The sequence below is a fragment of the Pteropus vampyrus genome, unplaced genomic scaffold (genome assembly GCF_000151845.1).
Source record: "Pteropus vampyrus isolate Shadow unplaced genomic scaffold, Pvam_2.0 Scaffold139, whole genome shotgun sequence".
NCBI classification, from domain to species: Eukaryota; Metazoa; Chordata; class Mammalia; order Chiroptera; family Pteropodidae; genus Pteropus; species Pteropus vampyrus.
This window is the reverse complement of record NW_011888920.1, coordinates 4,504,185-4,525,410: the sequence shown is the minus strand read 5'-3', so window position 1 is coordinate 4,525,410 and position 21,226 is coordinate 4,504,185. Positions and strand designations below refer to the sequence as shown.

At 35.7% G+C, this 21,226-nt stretch overlaps 1 protein-coding gene across 5 annotated transcripts in view; it reads right to left on the bottom strand.

The window, feature by feature from the left end:
- Nucleotides 1–1,455: 1,455 nt before the first annotated feature.
- ATM (ATM serine/threonine kinase) overlaps nucleotides 1,456–21,226 on the bottom strand; it is a 122,508-nt gene continuing 102,737 nt past the window's right edge. For 3 of the 5 annotated variants that reach the window (XM_011368154.2, XM_011368152.2, XM_023535390.1), the window contains 7 exons: nucleotides 19,450–19,599; nucleotides 17,330–17,495; nucleotides 15,884–15,970; nucleotides 10,470–10,584; nucleotides 8,963–9,026; nucleotides 4,812–4,948; nucleotides 4,304–4,703 (listed from right to left, as the gene is read on the bottom strand). In XM_011368154.2, the coding sequence (XP_011366456.1) occupies nucleotides 4,520–4,703; nucleotides 4,812–4,948; nucleotides 8,963–9,026; nucleotides 10,470–10,584; nucleotides 15,884–15,970; nucleotides 17,330–17,495; nucleotides 19,450–19,599 (903 nt within the window). In that variant the 3' untranslated portion in view covers nucleotides 4,304–4,519. Of the gene's footprint in view, nucleotides 4,704–4,811; nucleotides 4,949–8,962; nucleotides 9,027–10,469; nucleotides 10,585–15,883; nucleotides 15,971–17,329; nucleotides 17,496–19,449; nucleotides 19,600–21,226 lie in introns of all 5 variants that reach the window. The other 2 variants (XM_011368153.2, XM_011368151.2) reach the window with 1 other exon arrangement.

Below are 21,226 nucleotides of genomic sequence, written 5' to 3'. Positions count from 1 at the left end.
ATGTAAAATGGTGTAGCTGCTATGGAAAACAGTGTGGTGGTTCCTCAAACAATTAAAAATAGAACTACCATATGATCCAGCAATTCCACTTCTGGGTATATTCCCAAAAGAATCAAAAGCAGGGTCCTGAAGAGGTATTTGTACATCCATGTTCGTTGCAGCATTATTCTTAAGAGCCAAAAGGGAGAAGCAACCCAAGTGTCCATCAAAAGATGAATGGATAAACAAAATGTGGTATATACATACAATGGAATATTTTCAGTCTTATAAAGGAAGGAAACTCTGACATACAACATAGATGAACCTTATGCTAGTGAAATAAACTACTCATAAAAAGAAAAATATATATGATACCACTTATAGAAAGTAGCTAGAGTAGTCATATTTATAGGCAGAAAATAGAATGATGTTGCTAAAGGCTGGGTGGAAGGGAGTATGGGAAGTTGTGGAATGGGTATAAAAGTCTAGGTTTGCAAAGCAAAGAGTGTTGGAGATTGGTTGCACAACAATATGAATCAACTTAACACTACTGAACTGTATACTCAGAAATAGTTAAGATGATAAACTTTATATTGTGTATTTCACAATTAAAAAAATAGTGATTCACACATTAGACCAGCTGTGAACACAAACTTATAGGATGACAAGAGCTACAAGCAAACTTATGATTATACCTCTCTTACGTTTGTCCTGGTCTAGAAATACTGACCTTAACCTCCAACACTACATGTCACTATTTCAAGTTCTCACCATGTCAATGACAAAAAAGTGTTTTCAGACATTGCTAATGTCCTCTGTGGAGGTGGAGAGTGGGGAAGCAAAATCAGCTCTCATTGGGAACCACTTCTTTAGAATCATACACTACATTAGTGTAGAAAGTAACTTTTGTACTTATAACTGTACATTAAAAATTATGCATGCTATGCTTTATGGGCAAAGTGAATTTTTAGGAAATAATTTTCATTATATAAGATGTCCACCATACTAAATTCTGAATCTAATCTTTGTGAAAACTTTGTACTGTTATTATACAAAATTCTTAAACTAGACAAAAAGCCTGAAACTCTGAAGAGGCCTGAATTTAAAAAAAAAAAAAAATATGTGGTACACAATCTTCACATTTAGGATATCAAGGTCTTTATATCTGTCAAATTCCAGTATATATCTTTTAAACTTTAGAAATGTCAACTAGATCACTCTCTAGGCCCAAAGAACATTCATTTGCCTTTTTGTCATGATGTAATCAAGGAAAACTACCAGACTATTTAGACAGACACAGCATATCAGGCTGGTTCTGTGTAACAGCCTTCCCAGTTCACACTGCATTATAAATTGCTCTTCTGTCCCGAAATGCTGACTATGCCCGCCTTGCTCACCGTTGTTTCCCTAGGATCCAGCACCACGTCTGGCATACGGAACATTCAAATATTTGAATAAGATGAACGAGTCTTAGCATATATTTTCTTTTAGAATTATTTATTCAAAATAGGTAACAGTACAACAGGAATCTGGTAACCATGTAGTACAGAAATACATTCAAAAGTACTAAAATAAATCTATATGAAATTTATCATTAAGAAGTCCAACGTTTTTCCTTTTTGCTTTTATTTGCTTTAGACTATATATAAATTTTTAGCATTTCTAAGTACATATACTATAATGACTATGAATTTATATACCTAATTAGGAAGATTCTTTGAGGTGTTATGACTAGCACAGAGAATGGCGGGAGGGCTATTATCTCCCTTAATCTGGACACGTGTTCAAAATGTAATTTATTAGCTTTTCTAGTAGCTTCTCACTTGGTTTCCACTGACCTTGTGAGCAACTGATTGATGATGCCTAGATTCTTTTCACCTGGAAGCTTTTTAAGTTAGATGTCCCTAAACTTGTACATTTGATTTACTATATTCTGACCTTGGAGAAGTTACCTTATTTCTCCAAACTTCACTTTCTCCAGGTATAAACTGGGAAAACATGACTAATCTTGCAAGAAATGCTACATATAATGTATGTTAGGTACTCAGCATATAACATATATGATTAATATTTTAGAAATCTAACCATTACTTATTTGTTCCCAGTAAATTTCAATCTTATCATTTCCAGTGTTCTGGCTTGTCAAAATCTTTTAGAATCCCAATTCTGTTACCTGTGAATCAGCTATTCCTCCTAGGTTTGTTATTTCAAATTTGGTAAACTTTTCAAAGCTGTTAATAAGAATATTTGAATAGGACAGGAGCCTTATGGCACACCATTAAAGATTGAAGAGTGGACTCATGATGTTATTCAGTTCTTTGGATACATCAACCAGCAAGAATTAGTTACAAATTCATTTACCTATATTCTCATCTAATAATCATTTTTTATTCATCCATGAAGATTTCATAGCTTTCTTGAATAAAGACATTCCAAGTTTATTACATTCCCTTGATTCACTATAGTAATAAAACTGCCAATATACATTAAATATTCATTCAGGCAGCTTATAAGCAAAAGAGACACCAAGATAAGACTGTAACTTGAAATGAGAAATAAATTTAAGAATAGTTCTCCAAAAACCAAACTAAGAAATTTATAGTCCACAAAGTTCTGGAGATTGTTTTTGGAAGGAGGGGAAGATGGGGAGGTTAGATATGAGTGAGTGCTTGCCACTGGCCATAGACAGAAATGCTAACCCATTGTAAGAAATACCTGTTTACATAAACTGGTTACCTAAGGTACAAATAAGAGGAAAATTCAATTACCCATTTCTTCATCTCTGCAACTGAGATGAACATTTTCCTAAGAATAAAGGAGGAATTATATTCACCAATATACAAGTCAGTAGTTTTACTTGTTTACATGCTGACAGTATCGGGACAGAAAGGTGTTCCATATCTAGCTACATATCAAACTTGATATCTAAATCTTTCCTCTTCAATAAAACAGAAATGCTGGATAAAATATAAGAGACGTTCTTTCAAATGCCTAGCAGAACTTACAAGAAAATAAGAGGAAATCTTTAGGGAACTAAAAGAACAAAAATGAAGGGAACTGAAAACCAGAAAGCTAAATGTGTGAGCTGACATTCTAGCTCTCCTAGCATAATTTGCCCATCTCATTAACCTATGGGTTTCAGTTTTAACATCTATAAAGGGACTGATAAAACGTTGGACTTGCAGAAGGCAGTGGGTAGGAATTAAATCCACCTCCCCTTATGCCCATCATGAAGGTACAACACACAGACGCTGGCACTCTCAGAGAGAGTGGAGTCAATAAAACCAGCACAGGGAGATGATGAGGAAAAGTGTCTGTCTTGGCCTAGGAGTCTTCTCTCGGTAATTTATACTACTCTTGGGGTCTAGAAACCCCACAGCCAAGAAATTAACAGTGGTCCTTTGTCAATGGGAATATGACATAAGGAGACACAAAACTTATTTGGAAGGGATTATTATTAACCCGGGTCACATAAGATTCCCACAGAGAAAGCCCTGCTGAAAATAAGCTCATCTTTCAAAATTACAAAATACGTAAATAAGCAGTCTACCAAATATAAGAATCAACAGATACAAACAACAGGAAATTGATTTAATAGAGCTATTAGAGAAACTATAAAATAAGGATGTTTAAAGTGACTAGTGACATAAAAAAAATTGAAAAGTTAAAAAAAACAACTAGACACTATGAATCAATAGGCAGATCTGAAGAATGATATGTAGCTAGAAACTAAAAAACAATTTTTGAAAGAAGCAACCCAATGATTAGTTTAAAAAGATACCTGACAAGAGAGTTCATGAACCAGAAGACAGGTATCACAGAAAGATCAATGGAAAAAACAGAAGGGCTTAAAAGACAGAGAACAGAATGAGTAGGACCAATATATATCTTTTAAAAATAGTAGTCATACTAACTGGGTTTTTGAAATTTGTTCTCCATAACATGACAACTGTATGATTCAGTAACACTGCTACTGAAAATCCAAACATATTTCTTAAATACTAATTTGTTTCCAACATTGCTTCTTATTTTTAAGGTAGCTTTACCATGATATAGAGATGGTTACGATTTTCAAGTTTTTTCTTCCTTTTATGTATTAATATCAAATAATTTATCATTCATATATAATAATCTCTGAGAAATAAATTTTAACTAAAAACCATCTCAAAATTAGCAGTGTCTTTATTTGTTCTAATTCATACTGAAGGAGAAACCGCCGGTGATGTTCCTATGCTCCTGCTGCTTCCGTTTTCAGCTAAAGTGTGACTACTGAAAACGATACAAGAATGTACTTAAGAAGGAAAAATGTTTAGCCTAAAAGTAGAGCATGCATGACAATTATTTCTAAAGTAAGAGAGATGTTTCTTGAGACTGTCAAAGCATTTTTTGGTTATTGAAGCAAGTATTAAACATTTAAAAAAAAAACAGTAAGTAGTTCACTTAATATTAATACCTATTCAAAGTACACGGGTGGGTTAAAAATGAAGGCCAAAATGTATTTTCAAAAGGCTGAATTCAAGGGTAATTCGTATGCTGAATATCACACCCAAGCTTTCCATCCTGGGAAAAGTCGGCTGAGATTTTTGGGGTCCATGGCTTGTTGTATGAGCAAATTCACCTGTCCACCCACACTGAGCACGGTTCCCTCCTCCACTCCTTTCAGTTTCTCTTGCAGTCTCATCAAAACACGTTCAGCTACTTTGTTGAAACTCTGGTCAGTATCACTAATGACAAAAACACAAAGGTCTTAATGAAGTAAAACAGTTTAAAGGGAGTTAGGAATAGGAAAATCTGAACAATTGAGAATAGGTCTTTCCTAAAATACTGCTCACCTGAGATTTCGTTTGCATTCTTGGTGAGCTGCATTTGGAGTTGAGTGGAGCTCAGTTTCATCTTCTAGCCTCTGCTGTAAATACAAAGCTTTCAAAGGATTCATGGTCCAGTCAAAGAGAGGATCATACAGGAGGACCTAGAGAGAGAGAACATATGTATTAGAAGAAGAATGTGTATTTTGATGATGTATTTAGAAACAATAGATCACAATGATAAGAACAGCAGAGGCCAGTCACATGGTAGTTGACTGAGAGGGAGGAGCAAACTTATTGCACACGCTTCTTGCTTCCTTATGGAGGAAGCTATACTAGCACAATGCTCTGGCTTCAGACCCCATTCTGAATTCATCCTTCCTCCATGGTTGGGGGCGATGACAACCCTTTACTCATGTTTTCTGACTGGGTGAAACTAATCTATTAAAAGGAAATAAGCATTAGTCATTTCCTTTCCTTCTCTCTCTCTTCTTGACCAGTAGAGTCCTGGGTAAGAGTATTTGCTTTGCAGGCCCAGTTCTCCCTCAGGTGGGCTGTACCAGGGGACTGGTTAGGTTATGGGAGTTAGACAGCACTAGCAAGCCTACTTGGAACTCACTCCCAAGCCATGTTCTCCAACAGTTTTATCAGTAACGAACCTGACATTCTGATCTGTATCCTATTTCTAAGGCTCCTTCTTTTTCTCTCAATTAGTTTTAATTTTGTATGGAGAAAAAAAGGTTATAATCTATTGGAAGCTCATCAAAACCCAAGGTCAAGTGCTGTGGTTGGCATTTTGAGATATATGTGGAGAAGAATTTGAATACCAAAATAACTGGCATGGCCAGAGTAAGTGGCTTTAAGTCTTACATTTTAATAAGTGAGGTCATAAGGAATTTTTGACCCTGGCAATTCAAAACAGCTAACTGCCTTTGGCATCTATAAGCACAGAACTTTTTTAAAAATAGGCCTTAGCAAATGCTTACCATACAGGTCTTACGAATAAGTGAAGACTCAATTCCAGGGATGAGTGATGCTGCAGGATATTCCAGCATTATAAAGTTAGAACACTTATCTGCCTTCGCTGTGTTTCTCAGCAGGTCTGCAGGCTGGGACTATAAAATGCCTTTAGCATTACATATTTAATTGCAGAACGTGAACCAGATCAGCAGCACCAAAATCTCGTCATCTGCTTATGCTGTTTTGAGTGCCCTCCAGGGCCATTATAAACTGTGGAGGGACTGACTTTGAATATATGTGGTTTGTCCCTAATTCACTGTTCCTATGTGACTTCAAGTTGAGCACTGACATGGCTTTAGATTTCAGAGATCCAAACCAGTTTCACCCACAAAAGGGAGGTATATTTATTAAATCAACTAATGAAAAGGAATGGAGGCCGCAGTTATAAAGAGACTATATTGTCTTCTTGCATTGAAGTAGAGAAACAACACAATTAAATTATTTCAAACCCAAGGGCTTGTAATAGGATTCATATTGCAAATTATGGAATCAAGGAAGAAATGGAATAATTTGAAAAATATAGTCTTAGTATCAGAACAAAAGTGGTTGAATGAAAACAATAAAGGAATAAAAACTGATTAAGCTAGAGCAAGGTTTCTCAATCTTGGCACTACTGACATTTTGGGGCTGGGTACTTCTTTGTTGAAGGAGCCATCCTGTGCACAGGATGCTTAGTGGCCTCCCTAGTCTAAACCCACTAAATGTGAACAGTATCCTTACCCTCCGTCCCCCAGATACGACAACCAAATATGTCTTTAGACATTGCCAACTATCCTCTAGGGGACAAAATTGCTCTTGACAAAACCAATGAGTTAAAAGAAGCGCTTTCCTTAGTAGAACTGATAAATCTTGGAGGACAGAATAGTCTGTTATGAAGAAAGAGATCTTGAAGGCCAGAAAAGTTACATATACTGAGAGGGAAAGGGAAGTGCACCCAAATCGAAGTGCTCTTAAAGAGGGATGTAGGAAGTGAGATGTTTTAATTGCTATTAGATCAGAAACAGTGACTGCAGCTCGATGAAACCTAACATAGGAAAAGTAATGCATACAAGAGAGGAGCCTGGAATGGCAATCCACAGGATTGGGGTTCACACTGCTATTGAGAAGCGCCCTCCTAAAGCTGAAGACACAAAGTCCACAGTAAGCTCAACTGGGAAACTACTCTTGAAGACTGGGACAACCAAATCAAATGATTTCAGGAAATTTGGACAGAGGCAAGATTGTGTTGATAGGTGTAAAATACACAAAGCATTAGAGGGTGAGCTTTAAGTGACATGGTTCTTGTAGGTAGAGATGCAAATCACTTCTCAGGCTCAAAACCCTCCACAGTTTCCATCTCACTCAGTAAAATCTAAAGTCCTCATGATGGTATAGGACCTCTAGGTGAGCTGGCCACTATTGCTTCTCTAATTTGATATCCTACCACTATTTAAAGAATGAGGTTCATGAGCAATTTGGCATTTAACTAATAAAACTTTTGAGATCTTAAAGGAATGGATTCCATTGGGGTATTAAGAGAAATCAATAAATTATCTCCTTTTCCCCTGCCCAGGTTCAGAACGATTTAGTCAGACGGATGGAGATCAGAGTCAGCACTGGTAGCGGAGGAACATGGCTGAGGAGCGAGGGCCAGACTGGCCTGCTGTTGGTGCTCCCTCAGTGTCTCTCTGCTGTCTTAACCTTGGGACATCCTACCGAGTCGGGGTTTGGGCCTGTGGAGCATACACACTTCATCAAGCTCTTCCAGAAAGTGTTAACTCAGGATAAAGCTGCTGAAGGAACCTCCAAATCTACCCAGGCAAAAAAAAAAAAATCTTTCTTAGTGATACTGAGCAGAGTAAAATACTGGTGAATATGTTAAACTTCTTTGGATCTTAAATTAATTTGAAAAGTTTGAATTTCTTTGTCTTAAATGCAAAAGGGCAAAAACTTGGTTCTTACTGCAGAACCAATGGCAAACTAATAAATGACATATATGAACATAATTTGAAAGGGGAAAAAGAAAAAGGAATGCATTTTCATTCGGACTTAGGACAGCATAGCCTTGTATTTAAATTTATCAACATCCTGTTGGGACCCATTTCAAGACCCCCTTTGTAGCAAAAATCTGTAGTCTGCCATCAGCAGCCTAAAGAACTATAGAAAGACATCTGATTTATAACAGTGACAAGGGACCACTCTAACAGTCTTAATTTCACCCTCCCTGGGATAGGCCCATCCTTGTTGATGACAGGCTTAATGGTTAATTCCAGTGAATTATGACAGCGATTCTCCTCCCTGGCTGCACAGTAGGAGAGCTTTCAAAAAAATACAAATGTTCCTGCCCCATTCCTACAAATTTGGTTAGAATTTGGTCAGCATCAATATTTCTGAAAGCAGTACAGGTGTTAATAACGTGCAGCTGGATCCAGCACCACCAGGTTAGAGGAACAAAAGCTGAAGAATGTAAGGGAGGCATGCCTACACTCTAACCTACCTTGTTTCCCTGTGGAGGAAACACTTCCGATCTCTTACCCACAGACCCTGTACGGGGAAGGGGGGGGCGGGGCAGGGGTGACTGGCTGCCTCAGGTACTGTTCTCACTGGGTAAAGCTAAGGTCCTAAGTCCTGGAAATCTGCTCGACTCCCTTCCCTTTCTGCCCTGTTCAACATGAGGCAGTGAGCCTGATGAAGTGTGTATGCTCCACAGGCCCAAACTCAGACTCGGTAGGATGTCCCAAGGTTAAGACAGCAGAGAGACACTGAGGGAGCACCAACAGCAGGCCAGTCTGGCCCTCGCTCCTCAGCCATGTTCCTCCGCTACCAATGCTGACTCTGATCTCCATCCGTCTGACTAAATCGTTCTGAACCTGGGCAGGGGAAAAGGAGATAATTTATTGATTTCTCTTAATACCCCAATGGAATCTATTCTGAAAACAATTAAAACAAGATATCTAAGATGTAAAAGTGTTAATTTATGTATAAGAGATGACTTACTATGCTGTAACATTATAAAATTGAGGGGACTAGAGGCATTTGAAAACCACTGTTTAATGATGTGTGCAAACACCTCCCCTCCTGCTGCCTAGCATCATTCTAACCAAATGAAGCACTGATCCTCAAATCAGTGACTTTCTAACAAGATAGAGAAATAAAGATTTCCTTATAATATACTTTACCTCTACAATGGTTAACAGGGTTTCCTGAGAGTTTCTCATAACCTCCATGGTTTTCTCACAGCATCTACAAACACAATAGGGATTTTGTTACACACTAACGTTTTCAACATATCTCTATTTACCTATCATCTATTTATCTTCATGTATAGTAGGCTGAGACTGTCCTTATTAATAATTCCAAAATTAATATCTCAAAGAGCACAGTATTTGGCAGAGTATGCTTTTAGTAGATGTTTCTGAAATGAATACAAATATGTATGTAAATGAACAGAACACAGAACCAGAAATAAACCCTTATATGGTCACTTTACAACAAGGAAGCAAGAATATACAATGGGGAATGACAGCCTCTTCAATAAATGGTGTTGGGGAAACTGGACAGATATATGCAAAAAATAAATAAAATTGGACAACGTTCTTACCAAAATAAACTCAAATGGATTAAAAGACTTAAATGTAAGTCCTAAAACCATAAAACTCTTAGAAGAAAACAAAGGCATTTAACTCTTTGACATCAGTCTTAGCAATAGTTTTTTTTTAATGTATCTCCCCAGGAAACAGCAACAAAGGCTGTTAGACAGACCTACAGGGTATTATCCTAGTGAAATAAGTCATACAGAAAAAGACAAATAGCGTATAATTTCACTTACATGCGAAATTAAAAAAAAATATATGAACAAAACAAAACAAAACAGACTCACAGATACATAGAACAAATTGATGGTTGCCAGAGGGAGAGGAATAGGGGGATGGGTGAAAAAGGTGACAGGGATTAAGAGGTACAAGCTTCCGGTTATAACATAAATAAGTCACAGGGATATAATGTACAGCACAGGGAACATAGTCAATAATATCGTAATCTTTGAATGGTGACCTATGGCTACTAGATCACACAGTAAGGTATATAAAGATCAAAAGCCTATGTTGTATACCTAAAACTAACATAACATGGTATGTCAATGATACTTTAATTTTAAAAAATGTGAATATAAGCTTAGCATTTATAAGAAATAACACAATACTATGAAATATTTCTTTCAATCATTAATTACTACAGTATTAGTTTACTTTGAATAGAACCTGCCCCATTAAAAGCTGAGTACATAGTTTTCCCGATGTTGGGAAAACTACAGGGGACTGCAGAGTCCTTTTAGCAGGCACTGGTAGTGGATCATAAGCACCTTTAGGACAGTTTACATGCCCAACAATGAGCGCACAAAGGAGTTCTGAGCAGTAAGCTGAACGAGCTAGCTAGCACAGAGGCATTAAAGTTAAAGGCAGGCTGCTTCTGGAGGAGGTTGGGAAGGACAGACAGTATGTATGTTATATTGGGTGAGGTCCCAGGGAATCTGAAAGAAGGGGAAACTATTACTATTTTTACCCAAGGTCTTTTCCTTACTACTGGCAAAGCACTATTATATTGAATTCTATAATCTATAGAAATCAATAATCCAAATAATTTTGACACCAAAAATCATCTGCTCTACCTTACCTTATTATCGCTTACCTTCTGAAAACACCTTCAACACCAGTAATGCCCATACCATCCACAATATCTCTGGTGAGTCTAAAAGGAACTGTTTCAGGAGTAGGAAGGATTTTACCCTGTTCAAAAGCAACTCCTAAAGTAAAAAACACAAGGTTAGGAGGTTCCATAGCTGACTTACCTCCCAACTGGCACATGAACTTTATAGAGGTACCAAATAATCTGTCACCTATATCCTATCAGTAGTTTACGACACAGTAGTTTATTCTATTTATTCTATTTCTGCCCTGCCTGCCTTCCTTATCTCCACCATAGTCAAGGAGATCGACCTCAAATTTAAAAAAATAACTACTTCTTGACATAGAGAAATCTAGATTAAAGGTTGACTTTTAAAAATGAAGTAGTTATGGGTAGAATTTAAAATGCAGATGTATACGTGTGTCAACTTATTTAAATATACACATATTATAGTTTTATATATATTTAAATTTTAAGTAAAAATTTTTTAGGTAATTATAGATTTCATATGCAGTTAATCAAATATAAAGCACAAAAATCCTCCCATATACCTTATATTCATTTTCCCCCAACAGTAACATCTTGCAAAACTATAGTACAACATCACAATATCAATGTCAGGATATTGACACTGATACAGTCAAGACACAGAAAATCTCCATCACTACAAGCATCCCTCATGCTGCCCATTTATAGCTACACCTACTTCCCCTACCATGGTCTACCTCTGTCCCCCGTTCTCCAGCAATCGCTAATCTGTTCTCCATTTTTATAATTTTGTCATTTCACGTATGTTATATAATGAAACCAAACAGTATGTAGCCTTTTGGAATTAGCTTTTTTCACCCAACATAATTCTCTGGAGAATCGTCCAAATTGTTGCATATATCAGTACTTCGTTCCTTTGTATTATTGAGTAGTACTCCATGGTATGGATGTAACAGTTTGTTTTTACCCATTTAAAGGACATCTGAACTGTTTCCAGTTGGGAGCTATTACGAATACAGCTACTATAAACATTTGTGGTACAGGTGAACATCTTTTTGTGTGCTTATTTGCTGAAATATCTGTTTATGCCTTTTGCCCATTTAATAACTGGATTGTTTCTGTTCCTTTTTGTTGTTGTTGTTGAGTTTTGAGAGTTCTTATGGACTGTGCTTTTGGTGTCAAATCTAAGAACTCTTTGTCAAACCCTAGTTGAAGATTTTCTCATGTTTTTTTTTTCCCCTCTATTGTTCAGATGTGGTAATTTCTACTGTTCTTCATGTTCACTAATTCTTTCTCTTGTCCTCTCATTCTGTTATTAAGCCTATGTACTGAGTTTTTAAAGTTTAATTATTGTGTTTTCCTATTCTAAAATTTTCATCTGGTTCTCTTTTATATCTTCTATTTCTATGCTGGGACTATTTCTGTGCTGAGACTTAACTATATTTTCACTTGCTTCAAGCATGTTTGTAATAGCTCCTTGAAACATTTTTATGATGGTTGCTTCAAAATCTTTGTCAGATAATTCTAACATCTTTATCAGCTCAGTGTTGACACCCAGCAATTGTTTTTTCATTCAAAGTGAAATTTTCTTTATTGACATATGATTTTCAATTAAAGAGAATCTCTTAAATATTATGTTATAAGACTCTGGATCTTATTTAAATTCCTGCTGCTTTGGGAGTTGCTACCTTGTTACTGCTAAGTGGTGGCCGAAGACCACGTTTCCCACTTGGCTTCCACAGACGTCAAAGGGGAAAGGGGCTCCTTGCTACAGTGTGGTGAGGCTGGAAGTCCAGGCTCCCCACATGGTTTGACATGTTTAAAACATGACAGCAATAGAATAAGAATATGAAGGCTTGAAGAAAATTTAAGACTATGACAAATGCATTTGTATTAGATAAGTTTCATCAATTAATAAATTTCACTGTATTATAGCACTGGCCAAAAGAAATAATAAGTGCAATAAATGCCTTGTTAAAAAAATACCATGTTATTGGCTAAATTATTAGCATGCAGTGACTCTAATTAACACGATTATATATGCTTGCCAACTTGCTTTTGGGGCTTATAGGGTTTCCAGACATCACAGGGTGGGTTGGAGCAGGGGGGCGGAGGGAGGAAGGTTGGGAAATACAAACAAGAATGTAAACAGCATAAATGATACAGTGATACAGTCTAACATATTGTTATTAGAGTCCCAGAAAGAGGGCCCTACGATACTATGACTAATAGAACACAGTGGAAGTGACACTGTGCCAGCTGTAGGCCAAGCCTTTAGCTTTCACTTCCTTCTTCTTAGAGCCCTGAGATGGGCTCTAAGAAGTCCAGGTCACTCTGCTGGACAGAGAGGCCACATGGAGGAGTACTGAAGCGTCAAACATGTAAGTGAAAAAGCCATCTTAGACTCTGGCACAGCTCAGTCTTCGGATGACTCCAGCCCCAGCTGCTGACGGCAACTGCACGAAAGACCCTAAGTGAGAATTTCCCAGCTGACTATGAGAGATAATAACTGTAGTTTTAAGCTACTAAATTTGGGGGTGGTTTGTTATACAGCAACAGATAACCAAAGAGATACACACAGAAGTGTACAAATCATCTAGCCATCCAAGTGTATGGCTAACAGATTTTACAAACCATGTAACCAGCATTCCAGAAGCTCCTCTTCACCTCTCTACCAACCAGTAACCAACTCTTCAAAAGGTCACCGCTACCCTGACTTCTAACACCGTAGATTAATTTTACCAGGTTCTGTATTTTATAGAAATGGAATTATACAGAATGTACTCCTTTGTATCTGGATTTTTTCACTTAGCATTATATTTGAGTCTTCCATGTTGTGTGTGGTTATAATTCATTCAATCTCATTGTTATATAGTATTCCATTTTACGAAAATACTATAATTATTCATCCATTCTACTTATGATGGGTGTTTGAGCTATTATGAATAGCATTGCTATGAACATTCTTATACACGTGTGCATTTCTATTGCAGTGAAACTGCTAGGTCATAAGACATGCACAAGCTCAGCTTTAGAAGATAATGCCAAACAGTATTCCAAAGTGGTTGTACCAATTATCCTTCTCATTTTTAGATGCTTTTAGCATAGCTTGGACAGAAGGTGGCATACTCCTATCTCTACTCTGCAGTTTCCAGACCACTGCCTTTTCCTTCTCATGTAAAATCTCACTCCTCTACTGAGGTTCCTACTTTCTGGATCTAGTGACCCCATTCATTCTCATTATTATACCCCAACCTTTCTCTTCAATTCACTGAATGCTGCTATGGACCTAGCTCACAAACTTCAATTCTGTGCCAACTCTGGAATTCATTCTGGGTAAAACCACATAAAATCCTTGATCTTCCTTGGTCTAATGAAATTCAATTTACTCTTAATTTACTCAAGTCATTTATATGGATTATACTGTAGAATTTATAATTTCTTAAAACTGTACTTTCTTAGAAATCTTAAATTCTACATTTTTAATAAAAACCTCTTCTCCTTCTACACACTTATTATATTAAATAGTTGTCAAACTCATTGAGATTTCTAGTCTATTTGCCTCTCTTCCCTACTTGGCTCAGAAAATAGACTGCAAGGCTGATCACTCCCTTGCCTCTCCACCTACCATTTCAAACTAAAATCCCAGGATGCTGAGGACTACTGGAAGAAATCATATGATGACACTATTGGCCCTACTATAAATTTGGGATTATCAACTTAGGAAAGTGACCCTTAAACTGCTTAGCATGTCTTTTACTTGTCTCTTTCTATGACTCTTGGTCTCATTTCTATGCTATCTGTTTTAGAATTTTATTGTTCTATTTTTAAGACCAATTATCATCCCTCCAATTCTTAGCAAATAAACATGCTTTCTTTTTCTCAGAAAAAACAGAACAGCAATTATAATTTCCTTCAAATTCTTTCCCAACTTTAGATTTTCCTACTAGCACTCATCCTTTTTTCTTCTCTGAGCAGAAAAGCTGACATACCTCCAATGTAAAGCCAACTCTACCCCTTCACATACTTTATAATTTCCCTTGCTATTTTTAATTACCTTTGTCTCTTTCCTGTATCTTATCAATATCTAATATGTTCATGCCTCTCATATTAAACATTCAAAACAAAAAAAAAACAAAAAAAGGCAAACATGTATCTCATCTTCTCATCTCTGTAGCAAATTTCTCTATCCTTCCCTTCATCTTTACACTTCTTGAAGAACAATTCCACATACTTAGTCTATATATCTTTAATTTCCATTCAGCCCTTGCCTTTTCACAGTCTCACTTCATCCATTCTATCTAAAGGTTACTTTCTAGACCTCTAAGATTGATTAATTGTTAAATTTAAAGGCCTATTTTCAGCAATCATCTTATTTGACCTTTCTGTATCAGATACTAAGCACTTCTTTATGAAAATTTTTCCTCTCTTGGTTTCCAAGGTATCTCCACCTTTTAGTTTCCATGACTTCTTGTTTATTCTCATTCTGACTCAGCCTTTTCAATGCTGGCATTCCTTATGATTCTATCCTTAGTCCTCTTTATCCAGGCTGATGTATAACATCAGAAACTCTTCTAGTCCAACGACTTCAACTGAAATCTATTTGCTGAAAATTCTACATCTCGTCATTTTGCTCTCTTATGTGTTAAATTGCCTACTCCACTTGGAAATCCCATTAATACCTCAAAACAATGTGCAAAACTAAACAGCTTTTTTATTCTTTACAAAACCGGTGTTTCTTAGTAAGAAACTTCAGTTATCCTGGAGTTCCCTCTCTTACTGATTCCACATCTACTATCACTGATACAGGTTACTACAAAAATGTCCCCCAAATCCAATGCCTGGTCTTTACAACCATAGTCTAAATCTTCAACTTCTCTTGTCTAAACTATTTTAATATCCATTAACCTGTTTTCCTGCTGCCACTACTGCTCCCAAATTAATTTCCAATAATCAAATCTAATCCTGCTTATTTAAGTCCTACTTAAATACATCTTCATTTATTTTCCATCGTTTAGCAGTTTAAAGTTGAAACTCCTTAGCCTGGCTTTTTACAGTCTAATGACAATCTATCCGTCAAGCTACTCATCTACGTGCAAACTTTACTCTAGCCACACTGAATGTCTCCCCATTCCTACAACGTGCTTCATTAGCCCTCCTTTCACATCTGCTTTATCTTCTGTCTGGATTATACAGCCTTTCTTTCTTTAAGACCTGGCTTAAATGTCACTTCTAGTAAATTTCACTCATTATCCCAGGCAGAGTTAGCTACTCACTCCACCAGCACTATTTATGCTTTTTACTTTTTAAAATATTTACTGCTTTGATTATCTATCTCCCTAATACCTGATTATCCTGGTAGGCAAACAACATTTCTAGATGACTAAGTATTTATTAAATAGAATAAAAATATATGTTTGATTACTTACCTAAATCTATATGTACAAGTTCTGCTGACTGTTCATTTATCAAGATATTCTGTACATGTCTATCACCAAGTCCAAGTATGTAACCAACTGGAAAAAAAACAACCTGAAATCACTGATATCATTTATTTCTGTAACAAATTTAGCCATAATTTCAACTAATATCACTGACTCTGTATAATTTTTAAGTAGCTAAGGCTTTTTAGCCAACTTAAAGGAAATCATGTACATCACTGGCCATTTTGAGTTTAAGTCAAATCATGCTAGCTATTTTCATTTATATTGAATTTTACAAATGCTAGATGATTTGTTAAAAAGTTTTCCCTTTGCTAATAAAAACACGTTAAAAATTATTAGTGATTCAAAAATTGGTGTGGTTAAAGTTGAGATTATTTACCAGGGCCAAAGCAGAGCATTATATACAGTCAAATATATATTGAGTATACTTTTAAACTGAGAAGCCGAGGAGTAGATTCTTCATTTTTCAGCAAAACTTTTTCTGCTTGATGAATTATATTTAACACAAATTAATCATTAATTCATTTCATCAGGTATATATCCAGAAAAAACTGCATTTCTATTTTTAAGACAGAGGATAACAAGGCTTAAAATGCTTTTAACCTAATGAAAGACACTACACGTGGTGTTACAGAAAAGACACTGAATGCTTGAGTGCCTGATGAGCTCTGTCATTAAGTGGGCTTACTTTCTTGTTTATAAACTAAATCAGCTGAATCGGATTACTGATTCCCAATATAGAAAAAAAGAAAGCATTTCATAATTACCTAAAACTTTCCCAAAATATACATGCCCTTGCCTTCCTGGGGATATGGTATGTAAGTGATTGAGGAAGTGGTCTTTAGTTAAAAATCAATACATTAAAAGAGCTTGGATGTTCTTGTTATTTCTCATACTCTAAGATTTTGTTAATTGACCTATCTAGTCTAAACTCTTAGAAATTAAAAAAAAAAGTCAAAATATATGTTGTACACTGAATATTTAAACATATCATTATTTCTATTCCGCCCAAAAATTCTATTAAACAGAATCAATCACTGGGTGACAATATCATGGTATTATAAAGGTTCTGTGCAGAAGAACAACAATAATTAAAGGAAATAACTTAAATGGAGTCATCATGGTTTTATTATTTTCCAAGGAAAATCTCAGAAAATAATATAGTGAATTCAGAAAAAGAAAAATAAGCTACATTCACTATTAAACAAAAAAGAATAATAACCAGTCTTATTGCCCTACCTTGGGGTAGGAGAATTCTCTCCTGCAAAAGCTAAGAAGAGCTACAATTAGAAGCTCAGAATCACGATGAACAAGAAATTCAATGATCTAATGATAACATGGTTTGGCAGAAGACCACCATCAACACCATTTTTCCCTTTCAACTGAAAATGTAGGAAGTGCTGAATCTACTAAGATGTGTAAGAAGGTTACCAATAGAAGAAGTAGCCACACTGCGAGTATAGGCCAATCGTTTCTCAAACCAAACAGCTGGATCCAAGAATTTTTCCATGCAGAAGTAACGGAAAACTGGTTGAAAATTCTGGCAAATATCCATGAAGGTTTTATATTTCTCTTCATAAGACTTCTTTTGCACATCCTTTAAATAAATCAAATATAAAATTATTTTCTCAATATTGTGTTGAACTAATTAAGTTTATTAAGAGTTTCTATATGGAAAATAGTATGATACATATAGAAGAAATAAAAAGATAAACACGATTTTATCTTTACCCATAAAAAGTTAACAGTCTGGTCAGGGAAGCAATTAATAACAAGTTATAATCTCTTTTAGAGTTTTCATGTTAATATTAGTGGAAAGAGGTACACCAACAATGACTGTTATTTTTTTTTTTAAGTAAATTCTAATTTGAATGATCCTGTAATCTATGTGGAAATAAACATGAAAATGCCAAAGGCAGCTCCAGATAGTTTTAGGTGGTATCACAGCAATAGGGGTGTGATAGGAAACAGAGAAAAGAAGGAAGAATGGAAGAATCACTGACAGATGGCAAAGTAGCTGACATGTCTCAGATCTGTCCTCTAACATCTTCTCACTATACAGAATAATAACACCTCCTGGAAGCAAAGCTTGTCTACTTCAGTGGGCTCAACTCTCATCTATCAATGTGCTGATGACTTCCAAATCTGTATCTTTGGCCCAGATATCTTTATTAAGTTCCATTGTGATGTGCTTCTCCAACTGCCCCCTCAACATCTTCACTTGGATCTCCTCCAAATTCAAACTAATCTACCTTCTCATCTTTGGCAAACCTCAACCACTTCCTCTATTTTTTGACACTGTAAATAGCCTCTTCATCTACCCCATCACCCCATCCAGAAAACTGGGTGCCACTGATAACACTTTCACCAACCTCACTTCTAATCAGCAACCAAATCCTATCAGTTCTGCTTCTTTAATATTTCTCAAATGTACTCCCTATTCTCCATTCCTATTAGAAATTAATGAAAATTAATTAAAATTAGTTCAGATCCATCTTATACCTCTAGTTGGCTTTCTCAAAAATATAACCCACAGTGCTATCAGTTATTTTTCTAAACTGCAATTCTAATATTAATATTCTTCTCAAGGGTTCCCCATTGCCTATAAAAGTACAAACTTCTTAACATTTCATAAAACAATCCTCCATTTTTTTGACTGACTACTGTTCCAAACCTATCTACTCCTACTCAAAGATCAAGCCTATGCTATCTTTAACTGCCTGTTCATGCCTCTTCATCTCCTTCTGCTAGGCAAACAAATTCATTTACAAAACTCGGATCCAACACCATTTCCTCTGTGAAGCCTCCCTTGAATTTGATTCTCTCCACTCACCTCTCTCCTAGGTAAAACCAACCATTTCCTCCTCTGTGCCTACACTGTACCCTGCTCAGCCTTCCATCACAATGCCTATAGTACTTTACCACACATTTTTAAAACATATAATAGAAAGCACAATAAAAGCACAAGTAAATGGATTTTAGAGTTTGACAGACAAGGTTCAAATCCTTGCTCCACCATTGTTCATTGCTCCACCATATTAGTTCATTGACCCTGGGCAAGTGAAATTCTCTAAATTTCTTCTCATCTTACAATGGGTTAAGTATGAAGATGATTAGCAGTAACATTTCTGAAGTCTCAGTATAGTACTTAGTAGAGAGCAAGCATTCAATAAATATTGATTGGGTGAATGTCACACCAATTGGCAAGTGTCTCAAAAGGTCTCTATATTAGTTTCATAGAAAAATTATTTCATAATCTGTTTTTTTGTTAGTATTTTGTTTGTTTTGTTAAGAATTAGCTTACCCCAAACTGGAAGCAAATTACCATACATTGAAAACTGTTAAATTTCTCATTGAATAAGGGTTGACACTACATAGTTTAAAAACCTTCTTTCACTCATACACTTTCATTCTGGTGAGCTCACTTTCTTTTACTTATTACTGTTAATTACCTGATGAAATTAAAACTTTTTATATTCCATCTTTGATAACTGTCAGCTTTAAAGCTATTAAATATCTTGCAATAACTTATACTTTTGAGTGTCACTTACCATCATTTTCTTTTGACATTGATAGGCACTGAAATCCTTTGGCCTGTATCTTTTATGGGCACCATTCTCATTGTTAACAAGAAATTCACCAATAGGGACAGTTCCGGTACACCATTCAAGAACACCACTTCGCTGAGAAAGGGGAACCACCTGAAATTACAGATTAAGTACCTTTTGATTATGGAAGGGCATTAAAGAGCATGTGACAATCATTCAACTATCAGAGTCAGACTGAAGCATTTTTCCAAGTTGTGCATAGGAGACAGAACTCATTGGAAGCAGGCAACCAAAAATACAGTTAAGCTCAGAGTAAGACTTTCTAGGCTGCTGCTTAGATTTCTGAGAACCTGCTCATCTATCTCTCGGTCTCTATGATTCCCTGAGAGGTCAATCCTGTCGATACGCTTCATCATCCGTGATAGAACTGTACTTAGCTTGTTCCATTTGGAAGAGGAATTAACCATGCTTTCTTATATTTTTAATATCAAAGAAATCTGAAGAATTTTACTTTGGAAAATATTGAATGTAATCTCAATTTCAATATACCTTAATAATTGCAAGTATATGTACTTTTACTTGATAGTCTTATTAGCTTCATCAAGAAGAAATGTATTCCTAAACATAAAATCTTTACTGGGAAGATTAAAAATTATGACATACTATAAAGTGTAGAAAACGATATAAACAAACATCCTTTTATCCACTAAACAGCTTTATTGAATCTGAGATTTTCTCATATTTGCTGGGAATGAGAGGACACACCCTTTGTAACCCTCATGCCCCTCTCCAAGATGGCATGCCAGATGCTTCATCAAGATGACTGCTAACCTGTTTATCACGTTCACGTATTTTTGGTATATTTTTATTTCAAAGCTATATAACCATAAATTTTTGTAGGTTTTAAATAAAGAGCATTATACTATATGTATGTGTCCACAATTTGATTTTTTTCCTCACCCAACACTATTTTACTTTTAGCTGTGTTAGCACATTTAAATTATTTATTTTAACAACTGTATAAATATACCACAATTATCTAATTTATCTAATCCACGTATTAATATTTACACTGTTTCCGGATCTGTCTCGAACACTACTGTAATGAACTAGTCTACCAGTGAATATAGTTTAGTTTCTCTACAGTAAATATATAGGAACTGAATAGCTGCATTATAGGGGACGTGCACTGTCAACTTAACTAGATTGCCAAATCACTATCCAAAGTGGTTGTACCAATTTATATACCCAACAGCAGAGTTTATTCCATACTATGTATTCCCAATACATAGTATGTCTTTTAGATTTTCCCAATCTAAGAAGTGTGTAATGGTAACTCACTGTGGTTTTCATTTGTATTTTCCAGATTTCCAGAAAGGTTGAGTATAATTTGATAGGCTTATTAGTTATTTGAATGTTTTCTTCTTATGAATTGCCTGTTTGTATTTTTTACCTTTTTTCCTACTGCGTTTTCCTTTTATTACTAGTTTGTAAGAGTTCTTTGTATATTCTGTATATATAAGTTCATCTTATAAATATTACAATCCTTTGTTATTGTTATTAACATTATTAAATTTGTTTTCTCTGTTGGCCACTTATCTTTATTGTATCTTTAATTCTATAAATTCTTTGTTTTAATGTACTCCAATGTTGAACTGTTTTATGTTTTGTGTCTTAGGAGGCTTTTCATTAATTTTTAACTATTTTTGTTGCGAGTCTATTCTGTGTCACACATGATGCCAAGGCACTGAGAAGAGAGAGGCAAACAAGATGAAGACCA